The sequence below is a fragment of the Notamacropus eugenii genome, chromosome 5 (assembly GCF_028372415.1).
Source record: "Notamacropus eugenii isolate mMacEug1 chromosome 5, mMacEug1.pri_v2, whole genome shotgun sequence".
Taxonomy (NCBI): Eukaryota; Metazoa; Chordata; class Mammalia; order Diprotodontia; family Macropodidae; genus Notamacropus; species Notamacropus eugenii.
In genome coordinates this window covers 83,987,343-83,998,860 of record NC_092876.1, presented here as the reverse complement: position 1 = coordinate 83,998,860, position 11,518 = coordinate 83,987,343, and the positions used below count along the sequence as shown (strand labels likewise).

The 11,518-nt window shown below is 43.4% G+C and overlaps 1 protein-coding gene across 1 annotated transcript; it reads left to right on the top strand.

The window, feature by feature from the left end:
- The first annotated feature begins 1,462 nt into the window (after positions 1 to 1,462).
- Positions 1,463 to 10,994, top strand: C5H1orf216 (chromosome 5 C1orf216 homolog). The gene is made up of 2 exons (XM_072610070.1): positions 1,463 to 1,570; positions 9,560 to 10,994. The coding sequence occupies exon 2, from the start codon at positions 9,565 to 9,567 to the stop codon at positions 10,360 to 10,362; it is 798 nt and encodes a 265-aa protein (XP_072466171.1). The 5' UTR covers positions 1,463 to 1,570; positions 9,560 to 9,564; the 3' UTR covers positions 10,363 to 10,994.
- Positions 10,995 to 11,518: the final 524 nt, after the last annotated feature.

Genomic DNA, 11,518 nt, shown 5'->3' with positions numbered 1-11,518 from the left:
CCACTTACAATTCCAAAGGACTTATTATGAATCAAGCTACCCAACTCCTGGGAGACGATGGACTCAAGATGCAGAATGAGACATGTGTTTTTGGACACGGCCAATGCAGGAATTTGTTTTGCTTCATTATCGGTATTTGTTACAAGGGTTTTCTTTTTCTTTAAGGGTGGGGAGGGAGAAGGCAGAAGGGAGAGAGAATAAATATTTACTAATTGAAAAGAAGTAAAATAAAAATTAACATAAAAAGTAGAATGAAAGGAGAACGGTAGTTCCATGTATATGCATTATTTTCGAAGAGTTTAAAGATTAAAGATATAGAGATTAAAGATACAGGACAATAGTTTCAGGGATGGTGGGGTTGTCGTTTTTTAAGGATGGGGGAGGATTTGAATGTTTGTAGGAAATAGGAAAGGAACTAGGACATAGGAAGAGATCAATCATGAAAGAGAAGGGATGATAGTAGAGGCAATGTGAAGGAAAAAAATGGGAGAGATGGGATGGAATCAAGAGGTTACAGAGGGGTTAGCCTTGGCAATGGGGAGGACTATTTCAGTGAATGGACTAAAGGAGATAGTAAAGGATGAAAATATGGGATGAAAAGAGAAAGAAAAGAGAGCTCTAAGTAATGGCCTCAATTTTTTCAGGTAAGGTACGAGGTAAGGCGCTCTGCTGAGAAGATGGGAGGAGAGGGTACTATGTGACATAAGGAGAAAAGAGAAGGTATGGAACAACTTCCATGGTAAATTGACAAAAAATAAATTAGAGAGAATGAGAACCTGCACAAGAACATTTACATACCTACTTACATGGAGTACATGTACAGGCATACCTACACATGTAAGCTTGTTCCTGGACATATCTGCAAATGAGTACACAGACATGAGTACATGTTAAGTGTACTTGCCTGAATTGCCAGCATACATCATTCTGTCATTTCCACTGTAAAGGTCATAGCGTTTCTAGAAGTGGAAGGGTGCTTACAGATCATCTGCTCCGCACAGAAGCTTTCAGTATTATGCTCCTAAAACACAGAAAAGAATTTATTCATGGGTCTGTACATAGGAGTATACAGATATGTGTGTGTGTGTGTGTGTGTGTGTGTGTGTGAACCTCTCCTTGCTTGGCAAAAAAAAAAGGATTTTTTGCTGTCTGTATCCTTCTCCCAAGAATCTTTCCTTTGTGGGAGGATGGCTTTACTTCCCCTCTCATGTCCCCTACCTCTCCCAGCAAGTGTGTTCTGTGCGTATGTTTGTGTCTTAGTGTGCCTGAATTTGTGCGTGCCTGTCTTGCCCAAATCTGTGCCTGCGTGTGCCTGAGTGTGTGCCTCTGAGTGTGCCTGTATGTATTCCCGAGTGTGTGTCTCTGCGTTTTCCTGTGTGTCTGGGAGTGTGTGTGTGTGTGTGTGTGTGTGTGTGTGTGTGTGTGTGTGTGCAGCCTCCGCTGCAGCCGGGGCTCCGCCCCTCCCTTTTCCGCACTCCTTGCCAGGCCAGTGACTCAGTGACGCTTTCCTGCGGCTGGAGCCGGAGAGGAGCTGAAGCCCGAGTCGGGTGGGCCTGGGCACCTCTGGGCTGTGAGTCTGGGCTGTGGGCAGGGTGGTCGTTTTGTTTTGAGGGGAGAAACTCCGGGGGCTGGGGCTCTATAAAGGGCGCGGGGGGGACACCGCAGTGGCCCATGTTAGGGGAGAGACTCATCTCTGGCCTCCCAGGGCTGTGGGTGGGGAGTGGGGGTGGGGGGGTGGGTAAGGGTGAAGAGGAAGGAGGAGCGTCTCCTGCAGCATCCCCCACCCCCGCCAGAGCAGTGGCTGGGAATGGGGAGTGGAGGCGGGGCTTGCGGGAGGCCCATGGGGAAGAAGAGGGGAACAGGAAAATGAGGATGGGGTTAAGGATGCTCCGGCTTTGCCTGTACTCCACAAGGATGGGGTGTATGTGAGGGCGCTGACTGACCCTAGAGCCCTGCTCTCCTCACAATTCTCTCCCCTCCCTACCAGCCTCAGGATCCTCCACCACTCTGGGCCTGGCTTCTGCGCAAGGTCTTGGAGGTGGACCTGTGTGCCAGAGACCCTCTGGGGGCAGGGCCTAAGGAATTGCCAGTCCTGCCAGGCTAGTTTTTGTCCTTAGTGAATACCAAATGACTGATTAGCACTCATTTCCATATCTCTCATCAGTTGAACCTGCACACAGGTACCATACATACATATTACACATGCTTTACGCTGTACATACATGGGCACACAGCTACACTACCCAGGTACATACAGAAAAATGTATGTATACATATAATATGCAACACACACATGTACACAACCTGCATGCATGGGCATGCATAAACCACATATACGCGACGTACATATACATATACGCAACCCCAAATGCATACTGTACATACATATACATATATACAGCCCCAAATGCATACTGTACGTACATATACATATACGCAGCCCCAAATGCATACTGTACGTACATATACATATATGCAGCCCCAAATGCATACTGTACGTACATATACATATACGCAGCCCCAAATGCATACTGTACGTACATATACCTCATAGCCACCATACCTGGTGATTTGAAGACCATTAAAACACAGCTCCATAAACAATATTTTATCCCATCCTCCCTCCCTACACCTTGTGATGACCATTCGCCTTTCTTTATCCTTCCCCCTGTCGTCCTCTGATCACTGCCCCCGCCTTGTTAGGCTGCCTGGCAGGATAATTTCTTATCTTCTGTAAGCCTTGGTTTGCCAATACACAAAATGTATATAGTTGATGATGACACCTTCTCTGTGAGTTCAAGCCTACACTTGGACAAATACATTTGTTCTAATCTCTGCCCATTGAAAGTATTCACAGGGAGGGTAATGGCTGATCAGAGCAGAGGAGAGAGAGGACAGACAGAGCTAGGTATAATGGGCACCATAGCAACAGAAGACAGGGATAGAAAGGACCTCCTAATGTGGAAGCCAGGAGGAGTCAACTCAGCTATTCAGGGCCTTTCTGCTCAATACCTCAGTGTCCCAATCTATCTGATAATCAGTCAATCTGTCAATCAACTAACAAGTATTTATTAAGCACATATTATGTGCTAGGCATTGTGCCAAACTCTGGAAATGCAAATACAAAAATGAGATAGGTTTTGGCATCAAAGGCTTTGAGGGTAGGAGGTGGGAGCAGAGAAGAGGGACTCATGCACACCAATAAGAAGAAATATTTGTCAAAAATGCACACCAATAAGTCAAGATATAAAAATGTGTACTGATAAGTAAATCAAGGATACATAGTATACAAAATATATTCATCAAGAAGAAAATATAGAATGCATTATTAAAAAGGACACAGGGTTGGGGGAGGAGTAGAAACTGGAGGTATCCAGAAATGCCTTCTAAACAAGGTAGCTCTTGAATTGAACCTTGAAGGGATCTGGGAATTTCAAGAAGCAGCAGTGAGGAACAAGAGCATTCCAGGACTGAGAGACAGCTTGTGCAAAGATATGGGGACAGGAGAGGAAATGTGTTCAGGGAAAAGCAAGTATTCTACTGGAACTTAGAGTGAATGAAGAAGAAGAATGTGCAATAGGTCTGGAAAGATCAGTCAGAGCCAGATTGTGAAGAATTTGAGAAACAAAGGAATTTGTATTTTATCCTAGAGGAAGATGGGAGACACTGCAAATTCTTGAACAGGAGAGTGATGAGCAGTCCTGTACTAAAGGAATATCATTTTGGCAGTTGTGAACATACAGTCATAGAATCACAAAATCAGAAGGTTGGTAGGGAATGCCTGTAGCCAGATAGTCCAACCCATACACAAAAGGAATTCGCCATTTAACTTATGGGCCAAATGATCTCTGGGAAGTGTCTGAAGACCTTCAAAGAGAGAGGAACTACCCCTCCCTCAGGCAGGCAGCTTTTCTACTTCTGGACAACTCCATTTTCCTCCCTTTCTTCTGTCCTTCCTTCCCTTCTTCCCTCCCTCCCTCTCCTTCTCCTTCTCCTCCTCCTCTTCTTTCTTTTCTTCTCATTCTCCTTCTTCTCCTTCTCCTCCTCTTCCTTCTCCTCCTCCTCCTCTTCTTCTTCTCCTCCTCCTCTTCTTCTTCTTCTCCTCCTCCTCCTCCCCCTCCCCCTTCACATTTTAAGTTCCAAATTATCTTCCTCCGCATCCTGCACTAGAGAATGCCACCATTTGACACAGATTTCCATACTATGCTTCCCTCTGTTTATCAGTTCTTTCACTGGAGGTGGATGCCATCTTTTTTCATAGATCCTTTATAGCTAATCTGAGTATTTATAGTACTCAGTAACTTAATTGTTCACAATTATTCTTCAAGCAATATTGCTGTTACCGTATATAATCTCTTGGTTCTGTGCACTTCATTATTTCATATAAGTCTTTCCATGTTTTTTTTTTTCTAAAATCAACCAGCTCACCATTTCTTTTTTTAAATATATGTATCTTATTCCCCCAATTATATGTTAAATAATTTTAAACATTTTTCTAAAGTTTTAAGTTCCAAATTCTATCCCTTCCTCCCTCCCTTCCCTGTTCCTTGAGATGGTAAGCAATCAGATATAGGTTATACATATGCAATTATGTAAAACATTTCCATGTTAGTCATTTTGTACAAGAAGCCTAGAATAAAAAGAAAAAAAAGAAAGAAAGTGAAAAATAGTATGCTTCAGTCTGTATTCAAACAATATCAGTTCTTTCTCTGGAGGCAGATAGCATGTTTCATCATTAGCCCTTTGGGATTGTCTTGGATCATTGCATTGCTGAGAATAATATTGCTGTTACTGTGTACAACATTCTCCTGGTTTTGTTCACTTACCTATGTTTCAGTTCATGTAAAGCTTTCAAGGTTTTTCTGAAATCATCCTGCTTGTCATTTCTTACAGAACAATAATATTCCATCACAATCATATATCACAGCTTGTTTAGGCCTCCCCAATTGATGGGCATCCCTTTAATGTCGAATTCTTAAGCCACCACGAAAAGCAGCTCATCATTTCTTACAGAGCAGTAGTATTCCATCATAGTCAGATACCACAACTTGTTTATCCCCTCCCCAACTGATGGGCATCACCTCAATTTCCTGTTCTTTGCCACCACCAGTTCCATTATTATTAGGAAGTTTTTCCTGATACCAAAACCCAAACAAATTCTCTGCCATTTCTACCCGTTGATTCTGGTTGTACCCTCTTCGGCCAAACAGAGGAAATCCAGCCTCTCTTTCACTTGATCTTCAAATACTTGAAGCAGTTATCATGTCCCCACTGAGTCTTCTTTTCTCTGAACTAAACATCCCAACTTCCTTAACCTAAACTCATTTGACTTGGACTGAAGACCCTTTGTCATCTCTGGTGCCCTCACCTGGATGTGCTTTTTCAACAGTGGCACCTAGAACTGAACACAATACTCCAGGAGTGGTCTAACTAGGGCAAGGTACACCTTATTACTGGAAGCTATACCTCTTTTAATAATGCAACCCAAGGTGACAGCTTTCTCAGATGTTGCATCATATTGCTAACACATACTGAGTTTGATTATTGAGTTTGTCATCCACTAACATTGCACTATCTCTTTCAAACTACTGTCTAACTATCCTGTAGTTGTAAAGCTAATTTTTTTAACCCAAGTATAAAACTTTATTTATCTCTTTGGAATTTCAGCTTATTAGATCCAACCCAATGTTCTTGCCTGTTGGTGAATAGAGTGCCTACTCAGACACTTGCTTAGCTGTGTAACTGGGCAAGTCACTTAACTTGTTCTAATTTCCCCATCTGTAAAATGGGGATAATAATAGTAATTATCTTAGGGTTATTGGGAAAAATCAACTGAGATAATATATGTAAAGCACTTTGCAAACCATAAGGCACTATATAAATTCTAGTTATTTTTATTATCTGTTGTTGCTGTTCAGTTATTTCAGTCATGTCTGACTCTTCGCAATCTCATTTGGGATTTCCTCGGAGTGCTTTGCCATTTCCTTCTCCAACTCATTTTACAGATGAGGAAACTGAGACAAAGATCTGCCCAGGGTCATAGAGCTAGTAAGTGTCTGAGGCTAGATTTGAATTCAGGAAGAGGAATCTTCTTGACTCTAGACCTGGCAGTCTATCCACCATATCACCTAGCTGGATCATTATTATAGTAGAATAACTATCATCCATTGTGTTAGTAATTCCTCACAGCTTTGTACCATCTGTAATTTCTATGAGTATGCATACCCTTGATAGTTTTATCCAAATCACTGATAACTGAGACAGTATGCTTTCCTACACAGAGTGCCAGACTTGCCAAGAAGGCTTGGTCTTGAATCTCATCTTAGAGGCTTACTAACTATGTGATCCTGAGAAAATCAAATAACTTCAATGACAATCATTCTACTTTTCTTTAAAATAAGGGAAGTGGACTTGATGGACAATAAGGTCCCCCCTCCAGCTCTAAAAGTGTGATTCTATAATACATAACACAAGGAGGGACACAATTTGAAGCATCTAGGTGGGGTAATGTGTAGAGCACAGGGCATGGAGTCAGGAAGACATAAGTTCAAATCTAGTCTTGGGTACTGAACTAGCTGTGTGACTCTGGGCAATCCTATTTGCCTTAGTTTTCTCATCTATAAAATGGGAATAATATTAGCAGCTAACTTTTAGGATTTTTGTGAGGACCAAGTGAAACAATATTTGTAAAGTGCTTAGCACAGTGACTGGCATGGTAGATGCTATAAAAATGTTATAGTAATAGCTATTATTACTAGGATAATTATTATAGATCTCTTGGAAACTCCATTAGAGAATTCCTGCCATGTTGAAATTGAACCACAAACTGTTATCCTTCCAGTTTGGTTAATTAATAAGTTCTGAAGTCTTTTAATTATATCATCTAGTCTGTATGTGTCTTGTCTTCTCCATAAGAATAGTACAAGATGCCTTTAGGTGCAGCTATGTAGTGTAATGAATAGAACCCTGGGTCTGGAGCCACAAAGACTTAAATTCAAATCCAGCCTCAGACACTTGGGAATTGTGTGACCCCAGTCAAGTCATTTACCCTCTACATGCTTCAGTTTCCTTATTTGTAAAATGGGAATAATACTACCTCCCTCTCAGGATTTTTGTCATGATCAAATGAAATAATATTTCTAAAGCACTTTGCAAATATTGAAATTCTATATAAATGCTATTGTAATTCTAACTATTATACTTTATAAAATGTTTTAGAATCTAGGTTCACTGTAAGTTTAGCATGTTCCCTTATCTTATTATCTGCAATTAGTTGTTCTATCAAAAAAAGGAAATAAAATGGTGCTAGTAGCACCAGTTCTGGATGAAAGCACTCTAGCTATCTCTTTGCAAGCTCTCGTTCTTTTTCTGTCTATTCCTTCACCACCTCCTAAAATGATCCTACTTAATGATCCCTAGAACTGAAGTCAAAGTCACCAACCTTTATGGAAAAATTGGGACAACACTTACCCTTCTCCACTCTTGAGATACCACCCTCATTTCCTACATCTTTCAAATATTACCTATGGTAGCTCAGAAATCACATCTACTGGCTCTTTCAGGACCAGAGGCTGTAGTTCATCTGGTCCAGGTGTCTTGAATCCATCAAGAATACCTTACCATCTCTTTACTTCTCTTGGCTTTCAGCTCCCTCCTCATCCCTGTCTGTTCTGTCCTTTCCACTGAAAAAATCATTCTCCTTGACAGAAAAAATGGAAACAAAATGGGAATGGATTATCCCTGTCTTATCTCTCTTATCCGTTATTATCATCCTTTCTACCTCAAGAAAAGATTCTATCCCTTCTTTGATCTTCCTTTTTCTCTGAATATAGTTTTTAAAAAAAAGGAAGGAAGGAAGAAACCTTTTCTGTGTGTACTTAGCTCCCTTTACCAGCCTTTGCTCATTCTGAGCTTCAGCATTTATGATGCTATTTTTACAGGACCATGCTGTGCTGTTATATTCATCCTCTGTTACCTGGTCTTGCTTTCATTTTCTGTACATTTCTGTTTAAAGCCTAAGTTTCTTAATGAGATGCCTCTGTAATCCAGGGATTCAAATCCACTTTTCAGTCATCACCTTTTTAACTTCCTGTTTACTTTTGAAATGAGATGCCTGCAGCACATCCATTTGAAAATATCCAGTGGGCAATTAGTAATGTGGAATTAGAGCTCAGGAGAGAGACCAGGGCTGGAGATTTCAGTCTGAAAGTCATTTACATAGAGATGATGACTCCATGAAAGTTGATATCACTTTGAGAAATTAGAGAGAAAAGGGCTCAAAGTCCTTGAGCACCCCTACAAATGGTGAGTAGGGAGACTAGACACTTATGATGACCCAGCAGGGGAGCAGCAAAACAAATAGAAGGAGACCCAGCAGAGAAGAGCAGTATCACAATAATCCAGACAGGAGGGGCAAATAGGTGGTGCAATGGATAGCTCACCAGCCCTGCAGTCAAGAGAATGAGTTCAAATCCTGCCTCAGACAATTACTAGCTGTGTGACCCTAGGCAAGTCACTTAACTCCAGTTGCCTATAATAATAATCCAGGAAAGAGAGAGTTTCCCAGAGGAGAGAGGTGATTGGTTTCAAATGTTGGAGACAGATCCAGAAGGGTGAGGACTGAGAAGAGACCATTAGGCTTAGCAACTAAGAGATCATTCCTACCTTGGAGAAGGCGGTTTCAGTTGTATTATGAGGTCAAAAGCCATATTGCAGGAGGAAGAGGAGGTGACAATTGTAAAGTGCTTTTAACCCAGGAGTTTGACTTAAGGATGGGTAAGGTGATCTCTACAGCTCCTTTTACCCCTATGCCTGAGGGGATTTTTTGGTTGTTGCTGCTATTCTCTAAAGTTTAATGGTTCTTTTCCCCCATAAAGGGCCAACTGAGATCTCTAGGGACACCTCACCCCTTTCCCAGCCTTCTTTTGTGCGTTGACTTCTCCCATTAGATTTGTAAGTTCTTTGAGGGCAGGCACTGTCTGTTTCTGTTTGTATTTGATTCCCCAGCACTTAACACAGTGCCTGGCACATAAAAGACATTTAATCAGTGCCTACTGACTAATTTATACACAAGGCAATTCAAGTCAGTAACCATTTATTAAACACCTTCTGTGTGCCAGGCAGTCTGCCAAGCCTAGGGATCCAAAGAAAGGTAAAAGATCATCTCCTCTCTCAAAGAGCTCATTGTCTAACCGAAGAGGTAGAGGTGGGAGGGGGGCATTAGTAGCCACAGGGAACAGGATAGGCCTATGTAGCAGATGGTGTTTCAGTTGAGTTTTGGGAAGTGGTGAAGAGAGATTGCATGGGAGGTATGGGAGATTGCTTATGCAAAGGCACTGAGGTGCCTTTGGGTGCATTGAGGGAGATGGCACACTGGGAAACTTCATGTCTTCTCCTCCTCTTTACTTATAGCATCCTTTCTTAGTACCCCTGGTCGATCTGTTATGGCCCATTAAATTCAACAAACCCTGAATAAACACCTACTATTAAGAAGGCCCTATGTTCAGCACTATAAGTATGAAAGATAAAATGTTTTCTCTTTCTTTTTTCCCTCTGGTAGTCAGGATGTTTGCAGTGCAACCTGGGCCTCCCGAACCCCCATTCCTGGGGGGGCCGCCTGCCTCTGTGTCTCAACATGACTATGAACCTGACAGTAACTCCAACTTTGTGACCAGCACCTATGATGCCAATGAGAACTGGAGCCAGGCACTTGGTGGAGCCAGGGGTCCTAGCCTAGGTGGGGAGGAGCTGACTCTCATGCAGAACCTGCCTTCAGTCTCCTCTGACAACCAGGCTCTCCTGGGCAAGAGACAGCACTCTGCCCATGGGCTCCCAGGCCCCCAGTCTGATAGCTTCTTCCTCCCTACAGTAGGAGAGATGCGCAGCCCACCAGAGGGGGCTGAACTCCCCATAGTTACAGGGCCTGAGCCAGACAAGGGAGATGGGGCAGGGGCCGCAGCTGCTGCTGGCTCCCCCTTGGAAGACGTTGGCTATGCCAGCAGCTCCTTGAGTGTGGAAAGTCCTGAGAGCAGCCCTGCTCCCTCCTGGGACACCCCCAGCCCCTGCCCTGGCCCCCCAGAGCCTGGTCCAGCCCCCGATGCCTTCCTACCCACTGTGACCCAGGCAGTGCAGCAGCTGCTGGCTCGGGAGCGCTACAAAGAGCAAGAGAAAGAAAAACACCACATTCACCTGGTCATGTACCGTCGTCTGGCTTTGCTGCAGTGGATCCGAGGCCTCCAGAGCCGGCTGGCTGGTCAGCAGGCCCGGCTGCAAGAGAGCTTTGACACAATCCTAGACAACCGGAAGGAGCTCATCCGAGGCCTCCAGCAAGGGCTGCCACCACGACCTCAAGACAGAGGCTGAATGCTGACTCCCTCCCATCCCCCTTCTGTGCCTCCCCCCCTATGACCCAGCCTCACCCCGGGACTCAGCTATCCAAGGGCTGATGATCCCCTTTGGGAGTTCTCCCAGCCTTGCTTCTCCTTCTCCCTTCCATTCTCCAACTGCTTTTTAGAAAAGCTCCCAGCACCACCATTGCCCTCCCCAGACACCCCATGCTCCCTGTTGAGAGGTTTATGGGAGATGGTAGCACGTATTTTCAGATTATTCAGGATCTGAGTAATCTAGGTTGTCTGTACCATCACCTCCACAGTAAAAAGATGAATCAACTATGGTCACCCTGCCTAGAATAATAGATGGTCAGAACTGGCAAGGCCCTTAGACACCTTCCAGTTCAAACTCCTCAATGGGCAGATAGGAAGACTCCTTCCAGAAAGGGGAAGGAACCTGCTCAAAGTCTCATCAGAGACAGTAGCAGAATTGAGATTGGAAACCAGCTCTCCTAGTGACTGGGCTTGATTTAGAGCTCTGCCTCCTCAACCAGATTCTTTATCTGAGTTCTGACCCCAAAGCCACCTGAGAAAAAGGTTATCAGTAATATTTATTTATGACTTATCTCAATAAAAAGAAATGTACATTTATAATTTAGAATATAATGAATGAGATGTTTGAAATGTTGGGGGGAAACTCTGTCTCTGAGTCTTCTGTGCTAAGCTCAAAGAATTTTGGACGCTGAATTTATCTGATACATTTTTTTAAAGCAGCCTATCAAGTGATAGGGATGCTGAAGCCCAGCCTTGCAAGGAAGAGTGCCAGGACTAATGGATGGATGGATGGATGGATGGATGGATGGATGGATGGATGGATGGATGATTCTTCTAAGGAAGGTCCCTGGCCTCTGGAGAAACTGAGAGCCTGATTCCAGGAACAACCACACAATCAGTTATTGGGAACTGAGAAGGAAGTGAATTACAAGACATTGGAGCTATTCAAACACAGCTGGGTGGCATGTTGGATAGAGCATCTGACCTGGAGTTAGGAAGACTTGTCTTTCTCAGTTCAAATCTAGCCTCTGACACTGATTAGCTGTATGACTCTGGGCAAGTCACTTAATCCTGTTTGCCTCCCGTTTCCTCATCTTTAAAATGAGCTGGAGGAGGAAATGTCAAACCACTCCAGT

What these genes read in the sequence shown, in the direction of transcription:
- C5H1orf216 (XM_072610070.1), top strand. Translation starts at nt 9,565, where the DNA reads ATGTTTGCAGTGCAACCTGGGCCTCCCGAACCCCCATTCCTGGGGGGG.